Here is a 17495-nt window from a genome sequence, read left to right on the forward strand (position 1 = left end):
TAAAAAGTACATTTGTCTTACACGTGGTATACGGTGTGATATACCACCGCTTTCAGCCAATCAGCTTTCAGGGCTTGAACCACCCAGTTTATAAAGTAGAATACACAACACACAAGTATCCTTCGATCATGTGTAGTACTTCCTATAGAATGTTGTAGTATACTATTGGAAATACAGTATTATCCCCCCCCCCAGAAAACACTAGTAAATACTAAAGTAATGTCCTCAAAAAAACACATGCAAAAAAAAAAACCTTACATGCCAAGTATATTGTGTATATTGTGTACAGTATAGGTGGATAAAATAAATCAGAATGCCATTACATTTTATCATGCATCATAGGCATCCCCTGCCTCCCAGAAACCTAAATCTCCAAATGTTGTGCATGTTTGTAAAAGAAAGATGATTGGTTAGTCGAACATATATATACAATTGTATGCCATACATTCAGCTTTGGCTAACCCCAGACAACTGAAACACTGCATGCCATGCACAACTGAAACATTTACTGGGAACGCTTTTCCATTTGCAATACCACAACAAAACACCAAGGGGAGACACGGTCCAAAGAAAATACATAGGGGCAGGCTATAGGAATGAAAAGGAAGCTTATTTTAAATAGTCTCTCATGGAATGCTGAAACACATCATCACCGTTCTTTTCTTTTAATAGTGTATCATTGAGCTATAAATTCTTCACAAATTTCTGGTATCACGTATCCTCACTCTTTTTCAAAGTTCTTTCATTTACCATCTTAAATATTTGATTCAGTCTTTAACATGACTGCACTTGCATTTGAAACCCACACCCAGAGACCTTACTCATGATGATTTGAGTATAGTATAATTTCGTACCTCAAACGCAACTCTTCCGACATTTCTCTAGAAATATAAGGCAGTGTTTGAGAGCAAGCAACAGAGTCTGTTGATGCAGGGCAGGTATTGGGAAGAGCAAAGCAGAAGACTTGTATAAAATACTACAATGACAATATAAAACGATTATTTTGTGGTGGCTTACACATATGAAAAAAATAAATGTCTTATATTACGTAGTGATGCTATCACAGTAAATTGGTGACACCTTAAATTGGGCAGAACGGGCTTGTGGTAATGACTGGAATAAAATACATCAAACATTATGATGAGCCATCCTCCCCTCACTAGCCTCCACTGGATGCTATGTCACATGAATAACTTCACCCACTTCACATTTTATCATAGCAAACGTAATCATTTTTGGCAAAATGAATATAGTGACAAAATCAAGAAGGGCATAAACATCGTAATGACATCGTAATTCACACAAACTGGAATGACATCGTTTTCAGGCACCAATAGAATTGGTTTCCCAGCAAGCCATGTGTGGTGGGCTACTAAGTTCACAGCAGACATACAAGTAGGAATTAATGCAAGTAAGTAGGGCTTCATGAAAATTGGTATTTAGTTTGTGATGAGCATCATGAGCAAGCAGATGGACTTTTTTTTAAAGTTGCTCTTTCTTTGTGATGAAATCAGGGTTGACTATAAAGAACACAAGGGAAACCCCATAAGGTGACTTCATCAATAATTTCATATAGTGAAAACACATTTTACATTGTTTAAAAAACAACACACTTTTGGGTTGAATCCAATGTATATGGGCATAAATATTTCTTGAAATAAAAATGTCCACAAAAAAACATTGTTTCGCCACAAGTTCGCTGTTCCTGCCTTCTCCATCTCATTTGATTGGTAGTTGGAATGTTTTACCTAAGTCATAAGCACCTTTAATACCAGGAATGATCAGCTGATGGAACTACCTATCGACATAAAACCAAGCAGTCACTAAAATAAATAAAACCGACGGCAAACAATAAAATAGGTAGAGGCAATGCGGGTGCGGAATGGCGTCCATTTTGAGTCTCTCCCAGCAACAAGTTACATAGATACCAGTTGCACTGCTAATTGTCTGACATGGCATACCAAGTCCCTGTGTAGACTCAAGCCAAACAGGTCTTCAATTTGTACATGACGTTACACTGTAGGATTTCGATCATCAACAAGAGGGGAGGGGGGGGGGGGCACTGATATCAAACATAAAAATAAAAAAAATGGGGCACACTTGATTCATTATGAGTGATGCAATTTAGAGAAGGCTCCTAGCTCGATAAGAACAGAGCTGGCCTACAGGGAGCGAGGGAGTTTTTCAATTCGAGACGATTACAAATCTAATACAAGGCCACAGTTAATGGACTATACCTCAGTTGTAATCCTTCGATGGAAATGTATCGGACATTACCTTTACATTATCTTCTTATCTTGGTCAGCTACACACGCATTTACAGGAGGGAAAATACTTGACTGAAGTTGTAGAAATATCCCCTGCAGGTATTGGGGGAGAATGTAATGTTTGAGCCAGAATGGACAAGGCAGTAAGATCCAAAATGGAGAACAGACAGGGGCTGAAATGAGTCAATTCACAGTGTCTCCGGAGGGAGAGAGAGCCATAGCAAACTTCAACTTCTCCACTCAACAAGTCCAACATCCCCTATCCAGCCTTCTCATTTCCTCTCCTCTCAGGCGTTGATGGCTCTCCAGCGGTCGCTGTTTATGCTGCCCGGCCCGAAAGGACCAGAGGCCACATTGTCCAGGTAAGCAGCTATGCCGGTGCCCATGGTTGCAGCATTCAGGCCATCTATCTGGGTGCCGGGGTAGAAGGAGCCCCGTTCCAGCTGCTCCTTGTGGCCCAGGCCTGAGGCAGGGGGCAGGTGGACATCCGTCTGGTCGTCAGGCTCGTCCACCTGGCACTTGTAGGAGAAGAGGACCTTGGGCTCTGAGCTAGAGGAAGAAGGAGAGAAGGATGAAGAGAGATGGTAGAGAGAGGAGAGAAAGTGAGGGATAAAGAGACCAAAGACAACAGGAGAGAGAGATTGTATCACAAGGTGGCAGTAAAACGTGACCAAATATAAATGTAAGAACATTGCTGTGTCCTCCATCCTTCTTTCCTCAATTCACCTCAAAGCACATTGGATCAGAGGATCTAAGACCCCTCCTTTGAACCCCTCCTCAATGAGCCTCGAGGAATTGATCAAAAAAGAAAAGGACAGCGGAAGCAAGGATTTGACATCAAGTAACATTCAGACAAAGCCATAGTTTTTGGCCTTTGATCTACATACCCGAAGAAGCCTTTGAGGAAGGTGACATAGATGAGTGGGGCAAACACAGAGAAGTAGATGAAGGTGGTGACATCCACGCAGCTGCTCAAATGACACAGAAACAGGTCAACATTTTAACAGGGGGCTGACTGTGACCCCTACGCAGTAGCCGTACCTTAAGGGCAGGCTGCCTTCTGAGAATTTGTAGGTGATTGAATAATCCCCCACTTCCCTCCATTCTGCTAGCAAACGTGCATTCCTTGGGAAATTAAAATCTACAAGTTACACGGAAGATTAAACTACCAACAGGACATTAAAAAGTAACATTTTACGCTTCACGGAGTTGTGACTGAACGACGACAATATCAACATACAGCTGGCTGATTAGAAGATGTACCGGCAGGATAGAACAGCGGCATCTGGTAAGAGAGCGTGTTCATCTGTATTCTTCATAGCTGTTTACATACCACCACAGTCAGAGGTTGGCTGTAAATAAGCATTGAATGAGCTGTATTCCGCCATAAGCAAACAAGAAAACTCACCCAGAGGTGGCACTCCTAGTAGCCGGGGACTTTAATGCAGGGAAACTTAAATCCGTTTTACAAAATTTCTATCACCATGCCTAACGACAAGTAGCACTCACATCTGTAGCCATGAAGTGCTTTGAAAGGCTGGTCATGACTCACAACACCATCATCCCAGAAACCCTAGACCAACTCCAATTTGCATACCGCCCCAAAAGATCTACAGATGATGCAATCTCTATTGACCTCCACACTGCCCTCAAAGCTCATCAATAAGCTAAGGATGTTGGGACTAAAAACCTCCCTCGGCAACTGGATTCTGGACTTCCTGATGCGCCGCCCCCAGGTGGTAAGGGTAGGTAACAACACATCCCCCACGCTGATCCTCAACACAGTGGGGGTCACAGAGTACTCAATCCCCTTCTGCACTCCTTGTTCACTCATGACTGCACGGCCAGGCACGACTCAAACACCATCATTAAATTTGCCAATGACACAACAGTGTAGACTGTTCTCTCTGCTACCGCACGGCAAGCAGTACCGGAGCGCCAAGTCTAGGTCCAAGAGGCTTCTAAACAGCTTCAACCCCCAAGCCATCACACTCCTGAACATCTTGTCAAATGGCTACCCAGACTATTTGCATTGTCGTCCCATCTTTACACCACTGCTACTCTCCATTGTCATCTATGCAAAGTCACTTTAATAACTCTACCTACATGTACATAATCAGTGCCCCCCCCCCCCGCACATTGACTCTGTATCGGTATCCACCTGTATATAGTCTCGCAATTGTTATTTTACTGCTGCTCTTTAATTACTTGTTACTTATCTCTTATCTGTATTTTTTTTTCAACTGCATTGTTGGTTAGGGGCTCGTAAGCATTTCACTGGAAGGTCTACACCTAATGTATTCGGCTCATGTGACTAATACAATTTGAAGAGCTCCATAGGCCGGCACCAGAATAACACTTGGCTTCAGTTAGGCTACACATAAAACATCAGAACATGGACACGCCAACAAGCCGCTCCGCTTTGAGGGGAAAGTGAATTTCAGATATGTCCTTTTTACTTGGACCACCAGTTATTATGTACTTGGTCCATCAGCTATAAGGTCTACATAACACTATCATAACAGGCCAGCAGATAGAAATCCATTGCTTTGCAGTTAGGCTACAGTTGACTGATTAAACACAGATGTAAAGAAACGGAACTACGCGCTGTGATAAATATTTCAAAGTTTGATTGATAAGAATGTTTTCAAGCCTGTTTTGATCTTCATTAGAATAAATTGTAGTGTGATGATTTAGTCTTTTACGCTTTTGCTTAACAAACTCTTGAATCTCCAGCACATCTTTCTACACACAGAAGCAGCCACTCACCAGAGCCCCTCTATGATGCCGGCACACAGAAGGGCACTGCCCAGCCCCTGGACCAGATTGAGCAGGGACAGAATGGCAGCGTACACATAAAAACTCTTCTTAGCTGTGGAGGGAGGGGACCAAGAGGAAACAAGGGGTGTGCATTACCTCTGCAGCTATAGAATCTACTGCAGACCACTCCTAAAAACTAGATACTGTGCATTTGAACATTGTTCTCTGGATGGATAAACAATCAATTAAACAATTCTGAATGTGAATATGTCAATACATTTTTAGATTCATTATCATCAATGACAACATTCTAGAACTGAGTTACCACTCATCTATGTCTGGTATCCAGGGTAATCTGGTTAATGATTATATAATGTTGATTATGTGGCTCTTTCCTTGTAGAATGTTGACAGCTGTATAGAACACTAGGCCACTCTCCAGCTAAACATTAACATAAGAGATAGTCAAAAAGAACTGTGGTAGATGAGGAAAGTACCCCGAAAAAAACACATTGCCTAAAGTATGTGGACACCCCTTCAACTTAGTGGATTTAGCTATTTCAGCCACAACCGTTGCTGACAGGTGTATACAAATTGAGCACCCAGCCATGCTATCTCCATAGACAAACACTGGCAGTAGAATGGCCTTACTGAAGAGCTCAGTGACTTCCGACATGGCACCGTCTTGGGACGGTGCCACAAGTGAGTTGGTCAAATTTGTGCCCTGCTAGAGCTACCCCAGTCAACTGTAAGTGCTGTAATTGTGAAGTGGAAACGTCTATGAGCAACACCGGTTCAGCCGTGAAGTGGTAGGCCACACAAGCTCACAGAATGGGACCGCTGATTGCTGAAGGGAGTAAAAATCATCCGTCCTACCAAGTTACAAACTGCCTCTGGAAGCAACATCAGTACAAGAACTGTTCATGGCCGAGGAGCAGCACTCAAGCCTAAAATCACCATGTGCAATGCCAAGCGTCGGATGGAGTGGTGTAAAGCTCCCCACCATTGGACTCCACGGATGAATCTGGGTTTGGCGGATGCCAAGAGAACAATACCTGCTCCAATGCATAGTGCCAAATGTAACGTTTAGATAATGGTCTGGGGCTGTTTTTCATGGTTTGTGACAGGCTCCTTAGTTCCAGTGAAGGGAAATCTTAACGCTACAGCATACAATGAGATTCTAGATGATTCTGTGCTTCCAACTTTGTGGCAACAGTTTGGGGAAGGCCCGTTCCTGTTTCAGCAGCAAAAGGGGGACCTGTGTTATAGCAGCAAAAGGGGGACATTAATGCCCATGATTTTGGAATGAGAAGTTCGACGAGCAGGTGTCCACATACTTTTGGCCATGTTGTGTAGCTTGCTTGGTGAATAAAATGTCCCAATTACTCACATGACAGAGATATTCTCTCCCTCACCGGGGTTTTGGGAAGGATGACAACCAAAGAGTAGACCTGGAAGGAAAAGGACCAGTGTTATCCTTTTTGTACTCTCAAACAGTTTATTCAGTTAGTGATTTGTGTTCACAGTGGTGGACACATTGGTGCTTATTTTCGTTCCAATCCAAACTATGAGACGGCTAAATTGCATGTCCAAATGTGTGGAACACGCATGTTCAATTCGACCCTTTCTCACAACATGACTGATTAAAATCCTCTCTCTGTCCATGTATTATTTGAACACAAGTTAACTTTATATTTTATACAATTACATTAATAAGATTTACTTTTATTTTTATTCAAAGCACTGCATTTGCTTTGCAGCCACTAGCCGCTCACCAGGAAGAAGCAGCAAGAGCTGGCCAACCAAAACTGGCGTCCTCCGTGGCCGTAGATGTTGAAGTCCTCGGCAGACAGGTGCTCGTCGGGGTACATGATCTCCAGTGTGCCCTGAGGGTGCAAAGGGAATAGGCCTAGCTAAGAGGAAACGTGGTATCTATGGAGCTGTGATTGGTTCAGCGTCTAACATCCGGGTCTTGTTCCGTAGGGAACAACATAGTAAAAATGTAAAATATCGTCAAACTAAAAATCAGCATTCAGGTCTTACCTGTGTGATCGAGTAGCCCAGTGCCAGTACAGCAGTGATAGCCAGCACACGCTTTATACTGGACTGACTCTCAAGGTGGCCTGTCAACAGAGGAAACGTTTAGAAGCCATGCTTTCAACAGCACCACTAAGGAGTTGAGTGCGTTGGTCTTTAATACTGGAAACGAACACAAAGTGAATGTAATATGACGATGATTCCACCATGCCAATTCAAATAAAAACAATTGTACATGCTGTGTGATTTTTCCTGATGAAACAATAATACAAATCTGTTGTCCTGCTCACACCCCTGGCTATGCCAAAAACTGCATACAGCTTTACTGTTTATACTGCCTATAAACAGCCTATTCCCACCCCCCCTCTAAGGACACATTAAGTTTAAACAACTCATATATCCACCTCTGCTTATACAGTGCATGACTATATGTGTGACTGTAGTCATACCAGTTGCGGTGACCAAGTCATCCCAAGTGTTAGTCTTACAGCAGAAGTGAGACGGGCCGACAGGAAGTGTTTTAGTTTTGCAGATCATTAAACATTTTGACTGTACCTTGCACATATATTTAACTAATGTGCTGTTTTTAGTACCCTGTCCGGACAAACACATTAGTCATGTACTTCTCCATATTGTCCTAAGAAATCTTTGTATTTCGCATGTGCTTGGTAGTGTTTGTTTTCATATATTTTACAGTTAGCAGAAACAGACTGGCACCCAGGCTATCAAGCGGTTGACATGATAGCATAAGCTGATTCTGGGACCAGGCTACTGTACAGTAGATTTGAGTTGCAGGAGATGTCGTTATGAATCAAAATACTGTGGTTATTGGAAGACCCACCGAAAGCCAGTCCCAGGATAATAACACTGAGCTCCATGGTGAGCAGAAAGAAACGGCTGATCTCCCACAGCACCTTAAGGAGACAACATTGAAAAGAGGTAAATCTCAGTTGTCTCAAAACGCCTCTTCACCTTTCCTTAATCTGCATTTCTCTTTGACTTATCCGCTCTCCTCAGATCAGTGTCATTTTATGTATGCTCTTTTCTGCACCACGCACTTTTTGGGCATCATGACGTCCAAATAAATTATTTATATTTTAGCCTCTGTTTTGGATTTATCCACATTCTCAAAGGTGTGCAAGTCGGCAGGTAGCCTGGCAGTTGGAAGCGTTGGGTCAGTAACCGAAAGGTCGCTGGATCGAATCCCCGAGCTGACAAGGTAAAAATATGTCCTTCTGCCCCTTAGCAAGGCAGTTAACCCACTGTTCACCAGGCACCGAAGACGTGAATGTCGATTTTTTCCATGTTTTTTTTCTTCACCTTCACTAAACCAGGTAGGCCAGTTGAGAACAAGTTCTCATTTACAACTGCGACCTGGCCAAGATAAAGCAAAGCAGTGCGACAAAAACAACAACAGTGTTACTACACATGGGATAAACAAACGTAGTCAATAACACAATAGAAAAATCTATATACAGTGTGTGCAAATGTAGTAAGGTTAGGGAGGTAAGGCAATAAATAGGCCATAGTGGCGAAATAATTACATTTTAGCATTAACACTGGAGTGATAGATGTGCAGATGATGATGTGCAAGTAGAGATACTGGGAGACCAACGAAAGACCAACAAAAAAAATACCAATATGGGGATGAGGTAGTTGGGTGGGCTATTCACAGATGGGCTGTGTACAGGTGCAGTGATCAGTAAGCTGCTCTGACAGCTGACGCTTATAATTAGTAAGGGAGATATAAGACTCCAGCTTCAGTGACTTTTGTAATTCATTCCAGTCATTGGCAGCAGAGAACTGGAATGAAAGGCAGCCAAAGGAGGTGTTGGCTTTGGGGATGACGTGAAATATACATATTGGAGCGTGTGTTATGGGTGGGTGTTGCTATGGTGACCCGTGAGCTGAGATAAGGCGGGACTTTACCTAGCAAAGACTTATTGATGACCTGGAGCAAGTGGGTTTGGCAACGGATATGTAGCGAGGGCCAGAAAACGAGAAGATACAGGTCGCAGCGGTGGGTAGTATATGGGGCTTTAGTGACAAAACGGATGGCACTGTGATAGACTGCATCCAGTTTGCTGAGTAGAGTGTTGGAGGCTATTTTGTAAATGACATGGCCAAAGTCAAGGATCGGTAGGATAGTCAGTTTTACGAGGGTATGTTTAGCAGCATGAGTGAAGAAGGCTTTGTTGTGAAATAGGAAGCCGAATCTAGATTTAATTTTGGATTGGAGATGTTTGATGTGAGTCTGGAAGGAGAGTTTACAGTCTAACCAGACACCTAGGTATTTGTAGTTGTCCACATATTCTAAGTCAGAACCGTCCAGAGTAGTGATGCTAGTCGGGCGGGAGGGTGCGGGCAGCGATGGGTTGAAGAGCATGCATTTAGTTTTACTAGCGTTTAAGAGCAGTTGGGAGGCCACGGAAGGAGAGTTGTATAGCATTGAAGCACGTTTGGAGGTTTGTTCACAGTGTCCAAAGAGCCAGATGTATACAAAATGGTGTCGTCTGCGTAGAGGTGGATCAGAGAATCACCAGCAGCAAGAGCAACATCATTGATGTATACAGAGAAAAGAGTCTGCCTGAGAATTGATCCCTGTGGCACCACCATAGAGACTGCCAGAGGCCCGAACAACAGGCCCTCCGATTTGACACACTGAACTCTGTCTGAGAAGTAGTTGGTGAACCAGGCGAGGCAGTCATTTGAGAAACCAAGGCTGTTGAGTCTGCCGATAAGAATGGGGTGATTGACAGCGTCGAAAGCCTTGGCCAGGTCAATGAAAACGGCTGCACAGTTCTGTCTTTTATCGATGGCGGTTATGATATTGTTTAGGACCTTGAGCGTGGCTGAGGTACACCCATGATCAGCTCGGAAACCAGATTGCATAGCGGAGAAGGTACAGTGGGATTCGAAATGGTCGGTGATCTGTTTGTTAACTTGGCTTTTGAAGACTTTAGAAAGGTAGGGCAGGATAGATATAGGTCTGTAACAGTTTGGGTCTAGAGTGTCTCCCCCTTTGAAGATGGGGATGACCGCAGCAGCTTTCCAATCTTTAGGGATCTCCAACGATACTAAAGAGAGGCTGAACAGGCTAGTAATAGGGGTTGCAACAATTGCGGCAGAATTTTAGAAAGAGGGTCCAGATTGTCGAGCCCAGATGATTTGTAGGGATCCAGATTGTGCAGCTCTTTCAGAACATCAGCTATCTGGATTTGGGTGAAGGAGAGGCGGGGGGGCTTGGGCAGGTTGCTGCGGGGGGTGCAGAGCTGTTGGCCGGGGTAGGGGTAGCCAGGTGGAAAGCATGGCCGGCCGTAGAAAATGATCATTGAAATTCTTCGTAGATTCTTCGTAGATTTATCGATGGTAACAGTGTTTCCTAGCCTCAGTGCAGTAGACAGCCGGGAGGAGGTGATCTTATTCTCCATGGACTTTAGTGTTACAGGATGCAAATTTCTGTTTGAAAAAGCTAGCCTTCGCTTTTCTAACTGACTGTGTATATTGGTTCCTGACCTCCCTGAAAAGTTGCATATCGCGGGGGCTATTCGATGCTGATGCAGTACGCCACAGCCCTAAATACGGAAGACACATTTCAGTTGTTCAACTGACGAGGTATCCCCCTGTCCCCTCTATCCTTTCTATCACAGCAATCTATAAAAAACACATTTTACCTCAGTCATCTTGTAGTGTCCTATCTCAGAAAAGAAAGAAACACTCAGATATCTGCCATGTTTGTCCTGATCATAGCAGACATCTGACTGCCCTCTTTCTGTTCTGAGATAATCATCTTGTGAAATGTCCTGTGATATTATGCTTTTCTGGATCCGAAAGTCCCTCAGGGTACCTCTTTTCACGCAAGATGGGCTAAAGCCGGGGACACTCATTGACTTATGATCTACCTCCATATAACGTTCATCTGTGTGTAGTGCATTACAAATCCAAAGTCTTTGTGCATCTACAACAGCTGTTGCAAAGAGCCTTTAGCTGTTTTGAATGATGACAGAAAGTCTATTTCACACTACAAGTGGGATAGAAGGCACTGTAAGTAGCTTGAGCACAGGTGGTGTCACCATTTATGCCCTACATGTGGCCTTACCTTGTCAATGATGGTGGCAGAACTTGATGCACTGACGGTCATGGACACGATAGCACGGGTGATTCCCACCGCTGCCACCACAAAAACCTGGGAGGACAAGGGTCAGACATCCATTAAAAAAAGAGGGGTTGTGGGCAGTGGGGGCAAACAGGTTCGTCATTATCCATATTTGTCAGTGTCATTGTGTTCATATCAGTATAAGGTAGAAAACCAATATCTCAAAAACATGTTTGAGATAGCAATTACCATCTGATATTGTGAAATGAATCAATATGAATTCAGTTAACCCACTATGTTATCCCTTTATTTTTGCTCAATTCTATATTCAGCATCTGAAGCATATCAAAGAGCTGTCAAACTACATGTAATTAGCCTTTTAAAAAATCTAGCAAGAGCCTACTTTTTGTATATGTCTACACTTCTCTTATCTGCACAAGTCCTATTTCCAGAGATTGGATATAAGTGGTTACCTACCAGAATGTAGAAGGTAATGAAGATGGGGCTGGAGGTGAGTGTGATTTTAGCCCTGGCTGAGGGCAGTTTCCACATCAAGAACATGAAGAAGATTACATTGGGAATGAGCAGCATGAGGTCCCAAAACCGCACTCTGATGGGGAGATGGTGAGAGACAGGCAAAAGGACATGAAAATGTCTTGGAAGATTGGGCTGTGAAACTCAACCCTTATTATTGACCAATCCAAACCCTGTCACCTGCTGTGCAGTCTACACAGTGTATAAAACATTAGGAACACCTTCCAAATATTGAATTGCACCCCCTTTTGGCCTCAGAATAGCCTTAATTTGTCAGGGCATGGACTCTACAAGGCGTCGACAGCATTTCACAGGGATACTGGCCCATGTTGACTACAACTTCGGGTGGTGGACCATTGTTGATACACACAGAACACTATTGAGTGTAAAAACCACAGCAGCTTTGCAGTTCTTGACACAAACTGGTGAGTCTGGCACCTCCCACAATACCACGTTCAAAGGCACTCAAATATTTTGTTTTGCCCATTCACTCTCTGAATGGCGCACACACACACACATAATCCATGTCTCAAGGCTTAAAAATCCTTATTTAACCAGTCTCCTCCCCTTTATTTACACTGATTGAAGTATATTTAACAGGTGACATCAATAAGTGATCATAGCTTTCACCTGGATTTTCTTGGTCTGTCATGGAAACTCAGTTTGTTTTCTACAGTGTATATGGTTGTTATTTCAAAAGAGAAAGTGTTGTTCTTCCTACACTACAGTCTTTACAACAACACTAAATACACAACTCAACAGTTCCAGCAATGTGAATGTCCCACCTGAGCTGACACCTCGTCTTAACATGTTTCAAAATGTTGCATTGAGGTAATGCAGTATGTTGAAAAGAAGCACAATTATAGTGACAGGACCAACACAGCCCTAACTGGCTTACCTTAACTCGCCAATGTCCTCGTATAGGACCTGCAAACATCTGTGAGGCTCTGGTCCCCAGGTTGGTGTTGCTGATGTGTTCTCCACTGAGGTAGGCAATACACTGCCATTGTATTGCGCAATCATCACCCCAGCAGTCACGGTGTCAAACAGAATGCGTTCAAAGCCTAGTAGTAGGGGCAGATATGTGTTACAGGGGATACAATTGCCACAATGGGTTGTTATTCACGGTGAATTAATAGCGGTTCTCTTGTTCCCTAACGTAGGTATATTTACAGATGCAGATAGATTGGGAAATTATTCAGCAAGGGTTTCTTCAACACGCTTGTTGTGTCAGCTCTGTACCACACAACCTTAAATTACTGGCTGTCTGTTCAATCTGGTCTTTCTCCACGTCAGGCGGTAAACATTACGTATCGGTGGAAGGACCGGTCAGTGTCACGAAACTTGCTGTTAACTTAGTTGGCTACTAGTAACGTTAGCTTGCTAACGTTACGTATAATGCTGACTGACGCATCTAACAGTAAGTTAGTAACTTAGTAACTCAGTAACTAAGTTAAATGCTGACGTTAGAGAGCCAACTTACACTTTTAGTAGATAACTTTTTCTTAACTAGCTAACGTCAAAACTGAATAACATAACTTAGCACGCTAACAATCATCTTACCGTTTCAGTAGTCTCAAATTCAGGGGGAAATTGTTTATTGTGCAGGACTTTTCGCGGACAATATTGTTGGTACAAACAACCTAGATATCATACTTTTGTCGACTGTTAAATTCATTAATTATCCGAGCCAGCTAGTCACCTGACAAACCGCTTTCACTTATTTACCCTCGCGTCATCTCTCTTCGCCTCCTTCTCAAAACTGTGGATGAGAAAGCGAGGTCCCGTCCCCCTGAATTTCTCCTACAATGGGTTTTGAGAAGATGCGAAAATTGTGCGATTGAGATTCTCCCTTTCACTTCGATTTGGTTCAGTTTAGGGATCGCCATATACAAACGTGAAAAATGCAAATAAGCATCATTATTGCAATTATTTGTACCTATCATGATAAGTAACCAGTAATATGCGATACTGTACAATTCGTATTACAGCTATATGAATAAACTATTTAGCTTGCCAGTATTGCATCTTGTCTTTGAAGACTAGCTCTAACATCAAGGGACAGATCGAAATGTACTGGTGGGAGGGGTTGGTCCAACGAAAAGGTGTCAACAAAAAATGCGCCCCTCCACAACATAACAAATATTTTCACATGACCCTCCCCTTGTACTGTGAAACAAACTGTGGATTTGCCCTTTAAAACAGCTGCATATTATCAAGTGTCAGCAACAAAAGGTAAACAATAGGTCTATAGCAAATGCAGCATATGACATTCATTTTTCACATGTAAATAGCACTTTTCAGTAGTGCTCAAAGCATGTCATTCCATGACTGCAATCAGTCCCCCATGACAACAAAATCATAAACAACAGTAGAGCTGGTTAATAAATCCTTAGTTTTGGGGTCATGCTCAGGTAAAACAATTTGGCTAATCTATACTTCAATATTTCCAAGTCCTATTCTTGAAGATCAAGGGGTATTAACATTTATTGGAATGACTAGAATTCTGTTAGACTTTGGTTTTTAATGTAAAGAGGCTACATGTGCACCACCAAGTCAGAACATTAAGCTACGTTATGAGGGGGAAAAGGACCCAATTATTAGGATGAACCACATGGGCTACTAACAGCTTACTACACAACATACACTTAGTATTACTTCCTTAGCTACAGTATACATTTCTCCCTGGCAAATTACATCATTTACATTGCATTCAGAAGGTATTCAGACCCCTTGACATTTCCACATTTTGTTACAGCAGCATACAAGACATTTTTAGACTCACCTGGTTGTGCTGTGCTCACAAAAACAGAAAGGTGGCGCGGCGCGGTGGTCCTCGTGTGCACATTTTGTCATCAAAGTTAGTCATTCTCTGGATTTATGGTGTTTTTAAGACAACTGGTAACTCTTGGGGGGAAAAAGAAAGTTGAATCATGGATGTCAGTGATCTTCAGGTCAGAACTCTAGAAAGAGCGCAAGTTGGATGACCATTCAAAATGTTGTTTTTTTCTGCCAGTCGGAGCTGTTTTTTACCGAGTTCCCAGTTGTCTTGAACTCACTGAAGTCTGAGATTTCCCAAATCCGAGTTTCCAGTTGTTTTGAATTGTCATGCTGGATTGACAGAAACCTTTCTGGCCCATGTTGTTGAATGTTTATCCTTTTAAGTTTGGAAAAGAGACCCTTAAACCCAGACTTGGACCACACACCCACTCCACTGAATAGCAGGCTAGTGATTGCTTTGCAACGCTTTCAGTTAGCCACACTGATTCCATCCAAACTAATCATTGTTGAATTTGCAATTTCCAACTTGATGTGTAATGTTCATGTCCAATGGCCTATGATCACTGATACGTTTTATCCATAATTTCTCTCCATATGACATGGATTGAAAATGACTTTGCCAATAGATTATCAACGTGATTCATGATGGGGACTGCTTGTCTAGCTTGCTAGCTAAGATTTTTAAAGTATGATGTTGATATGATCAGTTCAAAGCTACAGTAGCTATAATGTGATGTGATGTCATCTTATTTGTGGCCAATGACCTTGAGCCTTCTTGGATGGGAACTTCTAATGTAACTCTATAGCAGCACCCAACAGGCTTGAATTGTCAAGCTCTCCCCATAGATTTTGCAGTGACGTTGTGTCCCCATGAGTGACAGTACACTGAGTCAATCACGGCGCAACTAGAGAACATTATCAATCCCTACACTGTATTTTCTGATGGCTGCCCCACCACCACAAAAAGCACTGAACTAGGCTGAAACACCTGCATTTTGGAGCTGCCTTAATATACATATCTCCCTGGCATATTACACCATTTACAGTGCATTCGGAAGGTATTCAGACCCATTGACTTTTTCCACATTTTGTTATAACCTTATTCTAAAATGTATTAAACAGTTTCCCGCAATCTACACACAATACCCATAATGACAAAACAAAAACACTTTTGAAAAATAACATTTACATAAGTATTCAGACCCCTCACTCAATTATTTGTTGAAGCACCTTCAGCAGCGATTACAGCCTCAAGTCTTCTTGGGTATGATGTTACAAGCTTGGCACACCTGTATTTTGGAAGTTTGTCCCATTGTTCTCTGCAGATTGTCGCAAGCTGTGTCAGGTTAGATGGGGAGCGTCGCTGCACAGCTATTTTCAGGTCTCTCCAGAGATGTTTGATCAGGTTCAAGTCAGGGCTCTGGCTGGCCCACACAAGCACATAGACACTTGTACCGAAGCCACTCCTGCGTTGTCTTGACTATGTGCTTAGGGTTGTCGGAAGGTGAACCTTCCTCCAGTCTGAGGTCCTGAGCACTCTGATTTTCATCAAGGATCTTTCTGTACTTTTCTTCGTTCATCTTTCCCTCAATCCTGACTAGTCTCCCAGTCCTTGCCTCTGAAAATCATCCCCACAGCATGATGCTGCCACAACCATGCTTCAGCGTAGGGATAGTGTCCATCTTCAATCTTGGTTTCATCAGACCAGTAAATCTTGTTTCTCATGGTCTGAGAGTCCTTTAGGTGCCTTTTGGAAAACTCCAAGTGGGCTGTCATGGCTTCCGTCTGGCCACTCTACCATAAAGGCAGAGATGGTTGTCCTTCTGGAAGGTTCTCCCATCTCCACAGAGCTCGGTCAGAGTGACCATCGGGTTCTTGGTCACCTCCCTGATCATGGCCCTTCTCCCCGATTGCTCAGTTTGGCTGGGTAGCCAGCTCTAGAAAGTCTTGGTGGTTCCAAACTTCTTCAATTTAAGAATGATGGAGGACAGTGTGTTCTTGGGGACCTTAAATGCAGCAGAAATTCTTTGGTTCCCCAGATCTGTGCTTCAACACAATCCTGTCTCGGAGCTCTACGGACAATTCCTTCATGGCTTGGTTTTTGCTGACATACACTGTCAACTGTGGGACCTTATATAGACCGGGGTGTGCCTTTCCAAATCATGTCCAATAAATTGAATTTACCACAGGTGGACTCCAATCAAGTTCTAGAAATATCTCAAGGATGATCAATGGAAACAGGATCCACCTGAGCTCACGTTCAAGTCTCATAGCAAAGGGTCTGAATACAAATATACATTGAATTTTTTTATATTTGTAATAAATTTGTAAACATTTCTAAAAACCTGTTTTAGTTTTGTCATTATAGGTTACTGTGTGTAGATTGAGAAAAATGGTTATTTAATCCATTTTAGAATAGGGCTGTAATGTAACAAAATGTGGAAAAGTGAAGGGGTCTGAAAACTTTCCGAATGCACTGTATGCAGCAGCATACAATACATTTTTGGACTCACCTGGTTGTGCTGTGCTCACAAAAACAGAAAGGTGGCGCGGTGGTCCTCGTGTGCAAAGTTTGTCGTCAAGATTTGTCATCAAAGTCAGTCATTCTCTGGATTTATGGTGCTTTTAAGTCAACTGGCAACTTTTTCCCCCCAGTTGGAACTGTTTTTTACCGAGTTCCCAGTTGTTTTGAACTGTCACGCTGGATTGACAGAAACTTTTTTGACCCATGTTGTTGTGTAATGTTCATGTCCAATGGCCGATGAGCACCGATACGTTTTATCTATAATTTCTCTCCATTTGACAAGGATTTTGCCAATAGATTGTCGACGTGATTCATGATGATGACTGCTTGTCTAGCTTGCTAACTAAGATTTTTAAAGTATGATGTTGACATGATCAGTCCAATCAAAGCTACAGTAGTTATAATGTGACTTGATGTCATTTTTTTTGTGGCCTTCTTGGATGGGCATTTCTAATGTAACTCTATGGCAGCACCCAACAGGCTTGAATTGTCGAGCT

The 17495-nt window shown here is 42.7% G+C and overlaps 1 protein-coding gene across 3 annotated transcripts; it reads right to left on the reverse strand.

Annotated features, from left to right (window-relative positions):
• Positions 1–365: 365 nt before the first annotated feature.
• Positions 366–13746, reverse strand: LOC109891380 (transmembrane protein adipocyte-associated 1 homolog). 3 transcript variants are annotated; one of them, XM_020483867.2, is made up of 11 exons: positions 13257–13745; positions 12592–12757; positions 11637–11769; positions 11163–11249; positions 7905–7977; positions 7070–7149; positions 6802–6912; positions 6417–6477; positions 5037–5139; positions 3155–3235; positions 366–2816 (listed from the first exon to the last, which is right to left on the reverse strand). In XM_020483867.2, the coding sequence occupies exons 2-11, from the start codon at positions 12714–12716 to the stop codon at positions 2555–2557; spliced, it is 1116 nt and encodes a 371-aa protein (XP_020339456.1). In that variant the 5' UTR covers positions 12717–12757; positions 13257–13745; the 3' UTR covers positions 366–2554. The 3 variants fall into 3 exon arrangements, with proteins under 3 accessions (XP_020339456.1, XP_020339457.1, XP_031681482.1); XM_020483868.2 differs by lacking the exon at positions 13257–13745 and adding an exon at positions 12867–13115; XM_031825622.1 differs by lacking the exon at positions 5037–5139 and having other exon boundaries at positions 13257–13746.
• Between the last annotated feature and the right edge of the window lie 3749 nt (positions 13747–17495).

The sequence above is a fragment of the Oncorhynchus kisutch genome, linkage group LG5 (genome assembly GCF_002021735.2).
Source record: "Oncorhynchus kisutch isolate 150728-3 linkage group LG5, Okis_V2, whole genome shotgun sequence".
Lineage (NCBI taxonomy): Eukaryota > Metazoa > Chordata > Actinopteri > Salmoniformes > Salmonidae > Oncorhynchus > Oncorhynchus kisutch.

Bases quoted from the DNA above. Each gene is read 5' to 3' on its own strand.
- LOC109891380 (XM_020483867.2), bottom strand. From the start codon at position 12,716: ATGATTGCGCAATACAATGGCAGTGTATTGCCTACCTCAGTGGAGAAC. The intron at 11,770-12,591 runs GTAAGCCAGTTA...TCTCCCCATCAG, and splicing joins GAGGACATTGGCGAGTTAAG to AGTGCGGTTTTGGGACCTCA. The intron at 11,250-11,636 runs GTAGGTAACCAC...TTGTCCTCCCAG, and splicing joins TCATTACCTTCTACATTCTG to GTTTTTGTGGTGGCAGCGGT.